Source organism: Lithobates pipiens, unplaced genomic scaffold (assembly GCF_037356315.1).
Source record: "Lithobates pipiens isolate NorthernLeopardFrog02 unplaced genomic scaffold, aLitPip1_a1.2 Scaffold_19, whole genome shotgun sequence".
Lineage (NCBI taxonomy): Eukaryota > Metazoa > Chordata > Amphibia > Anura > Ranidae > Lithobates > Lithobates pipiens.
Genome location: NW_027507764.1, coordinates 359,341,157 through 359,359,096, shown reverse-complemented (window position 1 = coordinate 359,359,096; position 17,940 = coordinate 359,341,157). Strand labels below are relative to the sequence as shown.

The following is a 17,940-nucleotide window of genomic DNA, read 5'->3' as shown; positions in this document are numbered from 1 at the left end:
TACTTTTGCAAGGCACTGTAACTTACAAAGTTACTACTAAATTTAATTTGTATTGTATTAATAAATATTTGGATATTGTCATTGGTGCCTTTTTTGCAAAACAGTGAAAATCAAAGGTATGCAAAATATGATCCTGTGTGCTGTAAATTAAACGTTTCTCCATCAAACCTTCCACTGCCTGGACCTACAGCACTGCTTCCAGATGGCCAAGTTCTGACATTCCTCACATTCTTCCTCCTGCTATAAACTTATGGCCACAAGCTGCTGATCTAAGCTATTCACCTTTTATGTGACCCCCCCCCCCCCCCCCCATCAGTGCCCACCAATGCCACCCATCAGTGCGGCCTATTAGTGCCTATCCATGCGGCCTATCTGTGCCCATCAGTGCAGCCTCATCAGCGTACATCAAGGAAGGAGAAAAATTACCTGTTTCCAAAATGTATTAACAAAATATAAAACTTATTTTTGTCTTTTATATATTTTTTTTGTTAAAAAAAAATAAATAAATACCCAGAGGTGTTCAAATGCCACCAAAAGAGAGCTCCATTTCTGGGAAAAAAATTATAAAAATGTAATTTGGGTACAGTGTTGTATGACCGCGTAATTGTCTATCAAAGAGTAACAGCGCTAAAAGCTGAAAATTGGTCTGGGCAGGAGGGGCGTTTAGGTGCCCACTAAGCAAGTGGTTAATAAAAGTAAATGGAACAAACGTAGTCAAAACATAGCCAAAGTTCGGTAACCGGAACGGATAGTCAGCCAAGCCAGTTCAGGGATCAGTGTAGTGGAGCAGCAAGCAAGATGTCAGCCTAAAAAGTCTTTTAAACAGGGACACAGAAGATAGTCTCTGTGATGTTGACCAAGGCAGAGATCCCCTGATCAACAGGTGAGTAGCTGTGAAGAGATGGGAGCTGGCAATTAGCCGACAGCTGAGCGGCGAAGTCAGAGAAGGAAGGGCTGAGCCCAGCCCTGACAGTAGCAGAAGAAAAGGCTGATTGTCAGTGTCGCTGTCCCTTTTAACGCAAGCTGGTTATCGGCTCTCTTTTTCTCTCCACATCCTATCAGCATGAGGAAAGAAAAGCCGATAACCAGCTTGTGTTGACATCCGTGATCATCTGTCATTGGACACAGCTGATCACACGGTAAAGGGCTGCTGTGATTAGCCCTTTACCCTAACACTTGGTCAGCTGAGTCAAAAGGACTCAGTGCTTACAAAGCGCGCCGGAACTGTGTTCACAGGAGAACGTCCATGTATGCCTTGCTGGAAAACTAAGCCCGCACTGTAGCAGTCATTCCCAGATGGGGTTAAAATCCACCTACACAGCCTTTTTTTTTTTTCTTGTTAACTCCGGTCACTCCCTGGAACACAGCAATGATGTCACTTGGCTCCGCACTATGTGTTTTTGTCACATCCCATGGCCTTATTAGGGGCTTAGGATTGGGTAACATTGGCTGTGCTTTATCATGCATCTTGTGTATTAGATAAAACATGGCCGATGATACCCAGTCCTGAGCCCCTGATGAAGACATGTGATGTTACACATAGGGCGGAGCTAGGTGACGTCTTTACTGTGTTCCTAGAAGTGATTGGAGTTTACAGAGAAAAAGGCCAAGCTCTTTTTTTTTTTTTTTTTTTTTCCCCCTCAACAGCGTTCATGTGTGTTTAGGTAGGATAAAACATAGCAAAATGTGTACTATTGTTTCTGGGCCCTACTACGGATACAAAAAACTAATAAAATACACATATGTGGGAAATATACAGCTACGTTTTTTTTTATTTTTTATTATTATATATTTTTAATAAAATTAAAGACAAATAATTTTCCCCACAGACATGCAAGCTTCTATCTCTGTACTCACTAAGCCAGGAAAGGACCCGTTGCTGTGTTCCAGCTACAGGCCCATTTCTCTTTTAAACTGTGACATCAAACTCCTCATGAAAATCATAGTCTCCAGGCACAACAGTCTAATGCAGCGCTTGGTTGTGCTTGACCAGGTGGGCTTCATACGGACACGAGAATCGAGAGACAATACTATCAGGATATTTTAAATGTTATAGAGAAGGCAAAGAGATCCGGCACCCCCTCCTACTCCTGTCCACCGATGCCGAAAAGGCTTTCGATAGGGTGGATTGGGTGTTTCTCCTGGAGGCGCTATGTTCTTTTGGAATGCCAAAGTCTATTTTAGACTGGATCTCTGCTCTCTACTCTAATCCCACAGCCACGATCCGGGTGAATGGGATGGACTCTGACACTTTTGCGATCTCCAGTGGTACTAGGCAGGGATGCCCACTTTCCCCTCTACTGTTTGTTCTTTACATAGAGCCATTTCTTTGCCATATAAAAGACAACCCAAATATCAATGGTGTCCATTCCGACCACTATCAACACAAAGTAGCGGCGTACGCGGACGATTTTCTTTTATATTTTATCACCAAACCTATAACGTCCCTGCCTTCGTTGTTACAAGAATTGAAACGCTATGGTACTCTCTCCAACTTCAAAAGTCTGAACATTTCCATACCGGAACGTACAATAATAGGTATGTGACCCTTCTTTCCATTTAAATGGGCCCAATACTTGGGCACCAGTATACCTGCAAATCCCAAGGATATCTTCTCCCTGAATTTTCGGCCTCTCCTATCGATGCTCACGGCAGACCTTAGGAGATGGGACCCCCTCGCCCTGTCTTGGTTCGGCCGCTGTAATGTACTAAAGATGAACGCAATGCCACGGCTCCTATATTTGCTACATTGGCTTCCCTGAACCTGCTCTTTACTACACAGCGACGCACATGACACCAGTGGTTGACTGGTGCTGTCATGGGGGATTGAAACTCTGGGTCACACTTAGAGCAGGAGATGGCCTGGGTCCCGTTGGCTGGTCTGCTCTAGGTGGGCAATCCAGTTAGATCCCCGCTTAACTACTCACCCGTTGATTGGTCCTTCACTCGCCGAGATGGAAAGATTTTTTCCGTCTTTTCTCCTTGACTAATTTCCCATCTCCCATGAACCCGATCATAGAACATCCTAGATTCCCCCTGGGTTTGTTGGACCTGGCCTTTACAGGGCTTCTACGAGCATCTCAATTTCTGAGACCCACAGGCTGGATACCTACGGGGACCTTAGTATCAGGACAGGCACCCTGTTGGCTAGTTGGAGAGCCGGACAACGCCATTCCTTCGAAGAACTGTCTGAACGAAGGCCCAATTCGTGGTTCTCTTTCTAGGTCCTACAAAACTGTTGGCCATATAAGCTACCACAGGACCCCCCCCCCCCTTTCTTTGGGAAAGAGACTTAAAAATAGAGGTTGACCGATATATCGGCCGATATTTGGCGTTTTTTAATTAATCGGCATCAGCCGATTGTGCTGTTAAAAAAGGCCGATGATATATTCAGCGTGACTTGCAAATGACTTCAGTAATAGAAGTCAGTGCAATTTGCCTGGAGACTTGAGTGAAGCAACTTGTTTCCTCTCTGGGCAGTCTGCCAAGAAAAGATCAAAAAGATACAATGTTTACACCTGAATGAACTCAACTCAGTGTGTAGAGTTCTCAGTTTAACCATTTAAAGACTAAATCTTTTTTGACACTTGATGCTTACAAATAAAAATCCTGTATTTTCTGCTAGAAATTCACTTAGAACCCCCAAAACTTATATATATTTTTTTAGCAGAGATCCTAGGGAATAAAATAGCGGTTGTTGCAATATTTTATGTCACACAGTATTTGCGCAGCGGTCTTTCAAACTCAATTTTTTTTTGGAAAAAATACACAGATTTAAAAAAAAAAAAAAAACATTAAAGTTAGCCCATTTTTTTTCATCCAAAAGTTTTGATTACCTGTTTTTGTGTAATATAAAATAATAATAAAAAAAAAAATATTTTATATATATATATATATATATATATATATATATATATATATACATACATACATAAAATCATTCTAAATTATATATACAAGTGAACTGTTTGGATGTTTGTTTTGTTTAATAAATGTAAGAAATTTTCTGTATCACTTAAGGCTGCTTTCACACTGGAGCGAGCAGGCGTTGACGGTAAAACGCTGTCAGTTTTAGCGGCGCTTTACCGTCATTTTAGCGGGGCACTTATAATCCAGCTAGCGGCCCAGGAAGGGGTTAAATGTGCCCGTGAAGCGCCGCTGCCAAATCGCATTGCAGGTGCTTCGGTAGCGGGAGTGGTGGAGGAGCGGTATACACCACTCGAAAGATGCTGCTTGCAGGACTTTTTTTTTAACGTTCTGCCAGCGCATCTCCTCAGTGTGAAAGCACTCGGGGCTTCCACACAGACTGCAGGGGAGCTGTTTTGCAGGCACTTTACAGGCGCTATTTTAAAGTGCCTGAAAAACGCCCCAGTGGGAAAGGTGTCTAACTGTTAGATTTTATGAGATGAAGGGGAAAAAATAAATAATCGGCCTAACATATCGGCCCAAAAAAATCGGCATCATATATCGGCCGTGGCGATTTCTAAATATCGGTATCGGCATCGGCCAGAGAAAAACCCATATCGGTCGACCTCTACTTAAAAACCACATTTACCACTCCACATAAGGAATGCATACTCTTCTTCGCCCATAAGTCATCACTTTGGTCAACTTGCAGGAAATTTCCTGGTATTTGCTGCACACTTTAGTATCTCACCCCGTCCGTTTTGGCCAAAATATTTCTTAATCAATCCGACTGTTGCTGGCATTGGGGGCAACTATTCTCCACATTTTTGGGGAGTGCCCCAAACTCCCGCTGCTGTGCTCCTCAACCTCACTCCCATGTCAAGAAAGCACTACCACAAATCTCTGCTTAAACACCTCCTCAACGCTGCTAGAGCTTGCTTCCCAAGTCAAAGGAAGCAGCAATCTGCTCCCACTGTGGCCCAATGGTTCGCAAGGGTAATGACATTGAACGAATGGAAGACCTGACTGCCATGATCAGGGATAAATCTGAGGAACAAAAGACCAGATGGTTTTATTGGACCCAGTTCCGCTTCTCAGAGGAATACCTCCGTGATGCATACTATGGCCCTATTGACTGCCAGAGGCTCTTGTTCTAAACCATGGCCATCAGACAGTTTGGGGAACTGAGAGTGGCCCTCGCTCCCTAGGTGGACTTCTACCCCCCCTCCCCCCACACACACACACCTTCTTCCCTTTTCCTCCATCCACCCCCACCCCCAAATCTCTCTTCCTTTCCTTTTTCTCTTATATCCATTTTCTTCCATTTAAACTCAGTCTGGTATATTTTGACCCCAATTGGCCACCCAGCAGTACTCTTCCCCCATCTACAGATACCCAAATTTTCCAAGGGTAAGGGGCTAATACCTATTGTAGTGTAAGTGATCAGTTGACCCGTCAAGATGAAGCTTTAATCTAGCACCACCAAGATATCTGGGTACCTTGCATATTTACAGAGTTAAATAGAAAAAAACTGTGCTCGATGGTGCGCCTGCACGCCGCTGTCTACGGCGACAGCTGTCTTTTTTAGTAAATATCTCCTAAACGTGTAGGTTTAGGAGATATTTCTTGGACCTACAGGTAAGCCTTGATCTAGGCTTACCTGTAGGTCAAAGTGGTTTGTAAGGGTTTACAACCACTTTTAATCTACCTATGTTTGTAAGTACCACATTTTTTTTTTTTATAAATGGTCCTGCATTACGGAATTATGCTATGGTCCCCTTCCTTTCTATATGCTGTATGATTTCATGGACTGCATGTTCTATGGAAGGAGCCCAGCACCCTGCAGTATCTGAGAAGCATTCCTGTTTTTTTTTTATTCTGTCAGAGGCCGTGGCTGGGTTAAAGCCGAATGCTGGTGTGGGTTGGCCCTCTGGTAAGCTGCTTTCCATGTGGTGGTGGTTCCTCACACTCTCTAATTGTGGATCACAGAGGTGTTTTTATTCAGCCATATATTTCGACTTGCGCTTTATCCAGAGACTGATGACTTTTACCCTCTGGTCTGCCGAACCGGGTTGGACTCATTACATGCGTAGTTTTTTTTTCTATTTATATTGTTTACTGTGTTTATCCCACCTAAACTGCAGCCTTTTTATTCGTTTTAACGTTAGTTTTTTTTAGGATAGCACAGTTTTCTATATTCCATATTTACAGAGTTGTTCCTGCGTTATTATCCTCAGAATGCTTACCTTTAGTTCAGATACCATTTAATTAACGATCATATGTATGTTACTATGTTTGTACCACATATTCTGTGAAGTTACCCTTTTCATTGTATGTCGCATACCACTAAATAAAAAAATAAATAAATTTGCAGCGCTAACAAAGCACTGAAAAGGGAGATGATATATATTTTACTATTTTTTGTAAAAAATAAAATAAAACCAGGAGATATCTATTACCATTTACCACCAAGTAAAAGTCCAATTTATCCTGAAAAAGCAAGGTACAGTGGGACCTTGGATTGCGAGTAAGGCCGCGTACACACGCGCGGACTGTTTGCCCAACCTTGTTCGTCAAACAGTTTCGGCAAACAGTCCGCTCAAAATTTGCATGAGCGGACTTGCCCACACACGAGCGGACTGTTTCAGCGAACTGTTTGCCAAACAGTCCGCTCAACTTTTGAAATGAACGGACTCGCCCACGTAAGGCGGAGGCAAATCCGCCCATTTCGAGCGCGTGTACAGGTAGGCGGGGCCCGCGAAGGAGACGTTGCGGGCTCCGCCGCCTGGAATGGGCTTAAAGGGGAACCCCAACGCCGAAAAAAATCGGCTTGGGGTTCCCCCAAAGTCCACACCAGACCCTTGTCCGAGCACGCTACCCGGCCGGCCAGGAAAGGGGGGCGAGCGAGCGCGCCCCCCCTCCTGAGCCGTACCAGGCCGCGTGCCCTCAACATGGGGGGTGCCTTGGGGAAGGGGGGGCCGCGCGGCCCCCCCACCCCAAAGCACCTTGTCCCCATGTTGATGAGGACAAGGGCCTCTTCCCGACAACCCTGGCCGTTGGTTGTCGGGGTCTGCGGGCGGGGGGCTTATCGGAATCCGGGAGCCCCCTTTAAGAAGGGGCCCCCGGATACCGGCCCCCCACCCTATGTGAATGAGTATGGGGTACAATGTACCCCTACCCATTCACCTGTGAAATAAAGTACAAAAAAAAACACAACACAGGGAAAAAATATTTTATTGCACAGCTCCGGGGGTCTTCCGTCTTCGGGGGTCTTCTCGCCGGACTCCTCCGCTATCTGTGTGTAGCTCTTTTACTAGCGGAGGAGTCCGGCTTTCTTCCTCCCCGCCGCCGGCCTCTTCTCCCGACTTCGGGGGTCTTGTCCCCCTCTTCGGTTCTTCTGCCGGGCCACCGCGCCTTCTTGTAGCTCTTTTACAGGCGGTGGCCCGGTCTTCTGTCGCCGCTGCCTTCCGTTCTTCTGTCGCCGCCTTCGGTTCTTCTGCCGGGCCACCGCGCCTTCTTGTAGCTCTTTTACAGGCGGTGGCCCGGTCTTCTGTCGCCGTCGCCGCCTTCCGTTCTTGTTCTTCTTCTTGTTCTTCTCCAGGAGATGTTGACACGTCGCTCTCTCCGGCCGGAATGCCAGAGCCGTGCTGTGCGGTCACTTATATAGTGACAATGGGGCGGTGTCACATGGTATATGTCACATGGGTTGGTCACATGGGTTGATGTCACATGGGGACTATGACATCGTAAGGGGGCGGGGTCACCATGTGACCAACCCATGTGACATATACCATGTGACACCGCCCCATTGTCACTATATAAGTGGCAGCGGAGCGTGTCCCTGGCATTCCGGCCGGAGAGCTCGTCGAGTCAACATCTCCAGGAGAAGAAGAAGAAGAACAAGAACGGAAGGCGGCGGCGGAGGCGGCGGCGACGACAGCGGCGACAGAAGACCGGGCCACCGCCTGTAAAAGAGCTACAAGAAGGCGCGGTGGCCCGGCAGAAGAACCGAAGGCGGCGACAGAAGAACGGAAGGCAGCGGCGACAGAAGACCGGGCCACCGCCTGTAAAAGAGCTACAAGAAGGCGCGGTGGCCCGGCAGAAGAACCGAAGAGGGGGACAAGACCCCCGAAGTCGGGAGAAGAGGCCGGCGGCGGGGAGGAAGAAAGCCGGACTCCTCCGCTAGTAAAAGAGCTACACACAGATAGCGGAGGAGTCCGGCGAGAAGACCCCCGAAGACGGAAGACCCCCGGAGCTGTGCAATAAAATATTTTTTCCCTGTGTTGTGTTTTTTTTTTGTACTTTATTTCACAGGTGAATGGGTAGGGGTACATTGTACCCCATACTCATTCACATAGGGTGGGGGGCCGGTATCCGGGGGCCCCTTCTTAAAGGGGGCTCCCGGATTCCGATAAGCCCCCCGCCCGCAGACCCAGACAACCAACGGCCAGGGTTGTCGGGAAGAGGCCCTTGTCCTCATCAACATGGGGACAAGGTGCTTTGGGGTGGGGGGGCCGCGCGGCCCCTCCTTCCCCAAGGCACCCCCCATGTTGAGGGCACGCGGCCTGGTACGGCTCAGGAGGGGGGGGGCGCTCGCTCGCCCCCCTTTCCTGGCCGGCCGGGTAGCGTGCTCGGACAAGGGTCTGGTGTGGACTTTGGGGGAACCCCAAGCCGATTTTTTTCGGCGTTGGGGTTCCCCTTTAAGCCCATTCCAGGCGGCGGAGCCCGCGACGTCTCCTTCGCGGGCCCCGCCTACCTGTACACGCGCTCGAAATGGGCGGACTTTCCGAGCGGGAACAGTTTGCTCATTTCGAAAGTAGCCTACACACGGGCGGACTGTTCGCTCAAACACAGTTTCAGCGGACAGTTTTTCGGAATTTCCGAAAGACTTTGTCCGTCCAACTGTCCGCTGAAACTGTCCGCTGAAAGCCCACACACGGGCGGACTGTCCGCCCAAACACTGTTCAGCGGACAAGGTTGGGCGAACAGTCCGCCCGTGTGTACGCGGCCTAACGCGTTTAACGAGCGTTTCGCTATACTAGCATTTATTGTTTTTAAATCCTAACTCGGTTTACGAGTGTTGTCTCGCAAAATGACCAGGATTAAAGCCTCTGGTGTGCAGTACCGCATTTGGCCAGAGATGTGGGGGTGACGGTGACACTCGGAATGGTTCGGAAATACTCGGAAACACTTGGAAATACTCAGTTTCTGAGGGTTTCCGAGTGCAGCCGAGCCATCTTGGAGTCTCTCTGGTGCCCCCCTCCTCTGGCCACATGCGGTATTGCATGCAATAGAAGTCAGGTGTGTTCAGGTGTTAGTGGTGGCAAAGTCCCTATTGTTTACTTGTACCTACAGGTAAGCCTAAAATAAGGCTTACCTGTAGGTACAGTAAATTTCTTCTAAACGTGCACTGCTTAGGAGATTTTTACTATAGTAGCAGCCGGTGATGTCTCCTGCACATGCTGTCCATTGCGAGAGCCGCGCCGCTGCCATTACTCCCACAAGTGCAGTCGTTGCGGCTCGGACAGTCAAACAACTGAAGCCCTGAAGGAAGACCAGGTGAAAATGGAAGCCCTGTCAGCGGTGACAGCTCACCACTGGGGGGCATTGTTCTAAGGTAAGTATTTCATAATGCGTTAGTATGCGATGCATGCTCCCTGCTGAGCAGGTGGACTCCTGACAGAGTCCGTCCCATGTGAAAGGTGCCTAAAAATGGCAGTGGGCTCTGCAGGGGATAGAAAATGTGAAGTTTTTACCAAATCTCAGATTTTAATGAATCTGTGATGTGCAGCCTCCTTTAAATCGGCAGAGTCAAGCGCACACTTCTGATATGTTTATGGTCACTAAAGCAACCGTATATAGCAAAGTGAAGAATGCAGCCAATGTAGGGGATGCTAAACTGACCAACTGAAAGTGGTTCTGTTCTGCCGTATCACTTACACTGGTGACAGTGAATAGGTTAAAGCATATCTCCACCATCCAGCTTCTTTGCGCAAAATGCAGTCTTACCTTACAAAATCTGTAAAATCTATAAAATTATTAAAATTTATAAACCGTATTGTTAACCCAACTCCTTTCTTGCTTGTCATACCGTCTGCAGATTTCCTGTGTTTAAAAAAAATAAAAAAGAGGGTTGTGGATCCTCATGTGGCATTTTCATTAAAGGATTAGAAAATCCTAATAATATTCTGGATATTTTTTGCTTCAGTCCAGAGCAGGATTATAAGAGCCATGCATTCCATGCCAGAGATAATTACTTGTGGGAGAACAGCGTTGTGAAATCATTTCAGTCACAATCACTTAGTTGTGTGTGGCTAGCTTAACAGCGGTGGCCAAGTTATTATTAATAGATCCAATTTTTGCATGTACGAGTCTGTTCCCAACAGAACAACATTTATGAAATTTTCTTTTGCTGTTTTGTAAATTGATATAATAAGCATGAACAAATTATTAGAAGAATGTAATTATTTTTATACACCTCGCTTATTTCCCTACATCTTTCCCCTTTTTTATCATGTTTTCTATGGTCTAGGAAGGTGTCCATACACTGTAGCGTTTGGCTATTCATCTGCAAATCCTCCAGCATTTACAAGCCTTCTATCACCATCAGTGTATATAAACCTTTATTAAAGCGATAGTAAACCGCATCCAACAAAAAAAAAAACATTTGGCCCAGGGCAGTTTAGGTCATAATGTGCTAGTATGCATCGCATACTAGCAGATTATGACAGACTTGCCTGAAAACTAAGCCCTTTAGTGGCATGCTGTGACCGCTGAAGGCGATTTCATCTTCACATCACATCATCTTCCTTCTGGGTTTGCGAACTTTGGCGATATGAATGGCCAAACTGGCGATGAAATAAGCGTGGGAGTCGCTTTTTATGGCACGGCTTTAAAGGAACAGCATAGGTATGCCTCTCCTTCATTGCGCATGTGCTGGTGACGTCATTGGCTGCATCTAAAGTAAATATCACCTAAATGGTGCATGTTTGGGAGATATTTACTGTACCTATAATTAAAATTATACATGGGAGTTTACTCACTTTAAAGCGTATCTATAGCCAGAACTAAAGTCCTGTATTCATTTCCATGCGTTTTATTTTAATTATTTAGTGTCTATTCCTATTAATCTGAAGGATTTTTGCTATTTGTACACTTGCTTTATGAATATCCCTACAGATGTACTTCCTTGAACTCTGCTTTCTAAACCAGCCTTTTTCAACCAGGGTGCCTTCAGGTTCGGGCTGCTCTAAAACGTGTTGCAAATTATACTGCAGGTTATTGATTACAGCCATTGTACAGGCTGTCCCCTACTTAGAAACATCCAACTTACAAACGGAGGGAGACAACAGGAAGTGAAAAACAGGAAGGGAAATTCTCTCCTGTAAGAGTTAATAAGGGAAAAAGGTATGTCCACTGATGCATTATCACCAGTCCACGTTTCCCTAACAACCCAAAATTTTCAAAATCCAATTGTCATTGGGACAGAAAATGAGGTGAAATCTTCTGTACAGGGGCACAGAGAGCAAAACAAATGTTACAGGGGTGATAACCCTTCCCTATGTTATCGAAAAAGCTTACAAATAGATTTTTTGGCTGGAGCTACACTTAAATGTACCTGTTCCAACTTACAGATTCAACTTAAGAACAAACCTACAGTCCCTGTCTTTTTTGTAACCCGGGGACTGCCAGTACTATGCACAGGTTTGTTTAAAGAGCACCCAGATTGTTTTCCTTAGATCACTCCTCTAGTAATTAAGGATAATGTGCAGTAGAGGTCAAACGTTCCTTTCTCTGAAAACCCTTTAAAGCTTTCTTGGGGATTAAAGTGATTGTAAAGGCAGAAGTTTTTTTTTTTTAATCTCAATGCATTCTATGCATTAATACAAAAAGCCTTCTGTTTTCAGCAGCCCCCCCTAACACTTTCCTGAGGTCCCTCTCTGTCCAGCGATGACCGAGATTCTCCTTCCCGATTGGCTGAGACACAGTAGCGGCGCCATTGGCTCCCACTGTTGTCAAAGTCAGCTAGCCAATCAGAGGAGACGGGGTGGGGCCGGGTCAGGGCTTCTGTGTCTGAATGTATGCAGGGAGCTGTGACTCGGCACGGGTGCCCCCACAGCAAGCTGTTTGCTGTGGGGGCGCTGAACAGGAAGGAGGGGCCAGGATCACAGAAGAGGGACCCGAGAAGAGTAGGGTCAGGGCTGCTCTGTGCAAATCCATTGCAACAGAGCAGGTAAGTATAACATGTTTGTTCATTTTATAGGAAAAAAACAAGACTTTACAATTACTTTAAATCCCTGTCAGGTTATGTTTACTATCAGTATCCCACTGGGAAGATTTTCCATCACTTCCTGTCCTGAAGATGGAAGTGGGGAGGAAATCTCCCCAAAGCCAGGGGATAGCGGTCACTTGAACAGGTGTCCCCATTGGAATATTTATCCGCATCCGCTTGTACTTGACAGCTGTAAAAATATATATATATTTTTTTCTCTCGTCCATTGAGGCACAGTGGAAGTCTTTAACATTCTCTGTTTTTAATGGCCACCTAGAAGAGGATTGGACACTTGCATCAAGAAAAAGTAGACCATAACCCTCAACTATCAGCCTACCTTAGATTTTGCTAGTATCCTAGTAGAATAGATGTTTTTTCCAGAGTTTGGCTGTGTTAAGATGTTATCCTCTGATCTTGGTCTGTTTCCACCTCAGAGTGCTTCATGACTTTTTCAGATGTAGCTGGGCCCTCTCAGTCATGGTCATGTAAGATTTTGTGACCCAGGTTTTCCCAGTTATTTTCTGGCAAAAAAAAAAAAAAAAAAAAAAAAAAATATACGCATTGTTACTCCACAAGAGGAATCCCGGAGGTAAGAGTTGACAGGCTGTGACAGCACTTGTTCCCAACATGTTTCGCAATAAGCTTCCTCAGGGGAAATGTGCAACTAACAATAGATTTAATAAAAAAATTTTTTTAGTATACAAAGAAAAGCAAATTTATTACAGAATGCATGTAGGTATACGATGGAAACTAAGTATAATAACCCCAGTGTGTGAGATCTAACAGAATGGCGCTTACCGCCTATCGCCAGGCAGGCCGCATACCGGGAATCGTCAACAAGGTGGAAAGAGTTGCAACCACTAGGTCAAATCAAGGGCCGCCAAGCCTTATGAAGGGCATAGATGGGGGTAAGCCAGTGCTAAGGAGATAAGTGAATGAAAGGTAAGTAAGGCAGAACGGTATGGCAAGAAATGCAAAACAAGATCCTAAGAAACTACACAGAATAAAATAAGAATAATATATAATCAATAATAGAGTAACCTCAATTATATGAGGAAAAAGGGCAAAAGCCTCAAACGATAAATTAAATTTGAATAAGAAAGATATATACTAAGACGAGAAGTAATTATTAATGTATAAAATAACAAGAGGTAAAAGAAGGTATTAATAAGTATTATAGGTACAATGATGAAAAAATGAATTGACAAAGGATTAATTAAGTGTAGAAGTGTACTTGCACCTATTGTACTAGTTGAAAGTGGGGCGAACTAAAATGTATCGACTTCAGAAAAGCTGCTCGCAAAGTGTGGATTAGTAAACCCGATAGATGTGTAGCCAAACAAACGGGTTAGTACACCACTGCGCTGCCCCTCGATAGGTTAATTCCCTAGGGACAACCGGAACATTAAAGCTAAGTAAAAAATATATATGAAAACGAAAATAAAACAATATGTCCGAACGGATTAATGTAAATTACCAAGGGATAGCAATCCGGCATCGAAGCAACCAGAAACCATGTGTGATAATGCGTACGTAGCAGCAAAAGATTGCCCTGCTTATATATCCCCCATCCATCGAGCCGGCGTCTGACGTCACCGGCTCGATGCGGACACTATGGGAAAGGAACTGCTTATGTCCGGAACTGGCAACGCCGACAGTAGAACTACAGTACCCAACATACCGCTGTGCCGGCGAATGGCATACCAACAGAGCGGTTGCTAACAAATGTTAGCAAAAGGGGGGGGTGGCCGTATTCGATCTCCACTACGGTGGAGAGAGGAGATGAATGCAGGCAAGCCAATCAGCTGACCAGCCCCGTCCCCACATAATGGGGTCACATCCAGAGACCCATCCAAAACGGGTATCCCGAATAGTACATGAAAAAGGGGACACCCTGGGTGTCCGTATGCCCCCCAAGAAAAGGGGCCGGGAAGCTAAATGATGTGCCGAAGTGATGCACAGAATGATTACATCTGAGCGGGATGTTGGCGACTGACGGGGCGCCATTATGTGAACGAGACCCATAGAGAGAAATGGAGATCCCAATATTCAAAAACCATGAGTCACATCCACGGATCACACACACACTGAGGAACCATAAAAACAATAATCAAAACTGAAACAAATTGGAATAATAAAAATATAATATATGTTTACAACACATTAATAATGGAAATGGTTTATCCTTAGTTATTAAATTAAGCAAATACAATTGTAGGGGAGAATATATTTAAAAAAAAAAAAAAAAAAAAAATTGTTTGGTTAAAAGCCATTTCACAGATAGTTCTTCACTCACCACACTTAAACAACCAGGCACATATTCTTGTGGCCAATGTGAAATGTGCCCGTATATTAACAATTCTAGCAAAGTTAAATTACCTAATGGTAGCTGGTTCTTTCCTAAGTCCCGCGTCACGTGCTCCACTCCTGGCATTGTGTATTTAGTGCAGTGCCGGTGTGGAGGTTTCCACGTGGGCAAGACTAAACGAATGTTCTCAATTCGTATTAAAGATCACATCAAACCTATATTAAACAAAAAAATAGTTACGGCTATCAGCAGGCACATAGGGGTCCATCATTCCTTTGACCCCGATTGGATTCGCTTCATAGCTTTGGAACATATACCTTTGAATTTGCGCGGCGGCTCTGTTAAGTTCCTTTTGCAGACCGAAGCCAAATGGATTTTCACGTTAAAGGCCACCCAATATCCGGGTTTTAACGAAAATATTAGTTATAGATCATTTTTATAACTCCCTTTGAGGGTATTCTTCCCTAAGTCACTGGCCCCCCTGACTCCCACTCTGTGCCCCCATGGATGATAGGATTCATTTTATTTTTATTTTTACATTAAAAATTTTTATTTTTTTTTAATTTTTTTTTTTTATATATATTCTCCCCTACAATTGTATTTGCTTATTTGTAATTTAATAACTAAGGATAAACCATTTCCATTATTAATGTGTTGTAAACATATATTATATATTATTATTATTATTCCCATTTGTTTCAGTTTTTATTATTGTTTTTATGGTTCCGCAGTGTGTGTGATCCGTGGATGTGACTCATGGTTTTTGAACATTGGGATCTCTGTTTCTCACAATGGGTCTTGTTCACATAATGGCGCCCCGTCAGTCGCCGACATCCCGCTCGGATGTAATTGTTCTGTGCATCACTTCGGCACATCATTTGGCTTCCCGGCCCCTTTTCTTGGAGGGCATACGGACACCCAGGGTGTCCCCGTTTTCATGTACTATTTGGGATACCCGTTTTGGATGGGTCTCTGGATGTGACCCCATTATGTGGGGACGGGGCTGGTCAGCTGATTGGCTTGCCTGCATTCATCTCCTCTCTCCACCGTAGTGGAGATCGAATACGGCCACCCCCCCTTTTGCTAACGTTTATTAGCAACCGCTCTGTTGGTATGCCATTCGCCGGCACAGCGGTATGTTGGGTACTGTAGTTCTGCTGTCGGCGTTGCCAGTTCCGGACATGCGCAGTTCCTTTCCCATAGTGTCTACATCGAGCCGGTGACGTCAGACGCCGGCTCCTTGGATGGGGGATATATAAGCAGGGCAATCTTTTGCTGCTACGTACGCATTATCACACATGGTTTCTGGTTGCTTCGATGCCGGATTGCTATCCCTTGGTAATTTACATTAATCCGTTCGGACATATTGTTTTATCTTCGTTTTCATATATATTTTTTACTTAGCTTTAATGTTCCGATTGTCCCTAGGGAATTAACCTATCGAGGGGCAGCGCAGTGGTGTACTAACCCGTTCGTTTGGCTACACATCTATCGGGTTTACTAATCCACACTTTGCGAGCAGCTTTTCTGAAGTCGATACATTTTAGTTCGCCCCACTTTCAACTAGTACAATAGGTGTAAGTACACTTCTACACTTAATCCTTTGTCAATTCATTTTTTCATCATTGTACCTATAATACTTATTAATACCTTCTTTTACCTCTTTTGTTATTTTATACATTAATAATTACTTCTCGTCTTATTATATATCTTTCTTATTCAAATTTAATTTATCGTTTGAGGCTTTTGCCCTTTTTTCCTCATATAATTGAGGTTACTCTATTATTGATTATGTATTATTCTTATTTTATTCTGTGTAGTTTCTTAGGATCTTGTTTTGCATTTCTTGCCATACCGTTCTGCCTTACTTACCTTTCATTCACTTATCTCCTTAGCACTGGCTTAACCCCATCTGTGCCCTCCATAAGGCTTGGCGGCCCTTGATTTGACCTAGTGGTTGCAACTCTTTCCACCTTGTTGTCGATTCCCGGTATGCGGCCTGCCTGGCGATAGGCGGTAAGCGCCATTCTGTTAGATCTCACACACTGGGGTTATTATACTTAGTTTCCATCGTATACCTACATGCATTCTGTAATAAATTTGCTTTTCTTTGTATACTAAAAATTTTTTTTTTATTAAATCTATTGTTAGTTGCACATTTCCCCTGAGGAAGCTTATTGCGAAACATGTTGGGAACAAGTGCTGTCAGCCTGTCAACTCTTACCTCCGGAATTCCTCTTGTGGAGTAACCATGCGTATATTGCTTTCCCTTTTTTGTATATTATATGTGATCTCATATTGCCTTTTTAATGTATATTAATAAATTATTATGAATTTTTTGTACATTTTGTTTCATTATTTTTAGCACCATTGAAAAATCCCCCCCCCCCCGTTTCTCTCCCCCTCCCTTCTATGCAAATCTATATATAGTAGGGGATGAGGTGCCTATTCTTTTTGGGTGTCACTGAGGTGTTTGGACCAAATCTTTTCCATATATTAAAGCTATTTAGCTAAAGGCACACTTAAATAAACCAACCCCTTTCAAGTATATTTAAAACTATCCTTATTATATCTTGACAGGTACGAAGACACCTGGGCTTCCCTTCACAAAGGTGCAAGAGAATGTGCTAAAGCTGGGGAGGTAAGAGTTATCACTGTATACCTTTTTAAAGTGTTTTAGATGTTCTTTTACAGAACACACATTATTTTACTTCACTGCATTTTTTTTTTTGGTTGATGCCAATTATATTGTCTTGTCTATTAAACAATAGTGTTACTTATTGAACCACTAAGAGAAAATGCACTCCTGAAATGTGGTGGATACTAAGCTAAAGGTGAACATAGGTATATTAGTTAGCTGTGGTCTACAACACATAAATGCTTTAAAGTAAACTTGACATGAAAGTGACATGGAGACAGCCAAAGCTAATGTCTTTTTCTGAAAATTCTATTTGCCTGGCTGTCATTTTGTCCCTCTTTCTTTAGTGTTTTGAATCGCTGACCTGGAACGAAAGATAGGTTCTGACTTTTTTTTTTCTATGACTTTCATTTGCATACTGTGTATGTTTCAGGCCATTGACTTAGTGTCCATTCACACAGGGGCAACTTTGGATCCGACTTCAAGTCGCCTCAAGTTGCGCTACATGAAAAAATCAATGTAAGTGAATGGATTCGTCTTAATGCACACTACTGGAGTCACTCCGACTTCAGAAAAGGTTCCTGTACTACTTCAATCAGACTTCTAGGCGACTTGTACCCATAGAACCCAATGGAAGTCGCCTCCAAGTCGGATCTCCATCTATATTGAAGCGACTTTACAGGAAAAGTGGCCTCTCTAATAATAAAAACTGACATGAGTTCCCCTCCAGGGGTAAACCAGGCCCTTAGGTCTGGTATGGATTTTAAGGGGAACTTCCTACGCCAAAAAATCGGCATGGGTGTCCCCCCAAAATCC

The 17,940-nt window shown here is 44.2% G+C and overlaps 1 protein-coding gene across 3 annotated transcripts in view; it reads left to right on the top strand.

The window, feature by feature from the left end:
* The window catches only part of DTNBP1 (dystrobrevin binding protein 1), a 229,747-nt gene that overhangs the window by 11,646 nt on the left and 200,161 nt on the right, over positions 1 to 17,940 (top strand). For all 3 annotated transcript variants that reach the window (XM_077492227.1, XM_077492226.1, XM_077492228.1), the window contains exon 4: positions 17,067 to 17,127. In XM_077492227.1, coding sequence (XP_077348353.1) covers positions 17,067 to 17,127 — 61 coding nt within the window. The remainder of the gene's footprint in view (positions 1 to 17,066; positions 17,128 to 17,940) is intronic.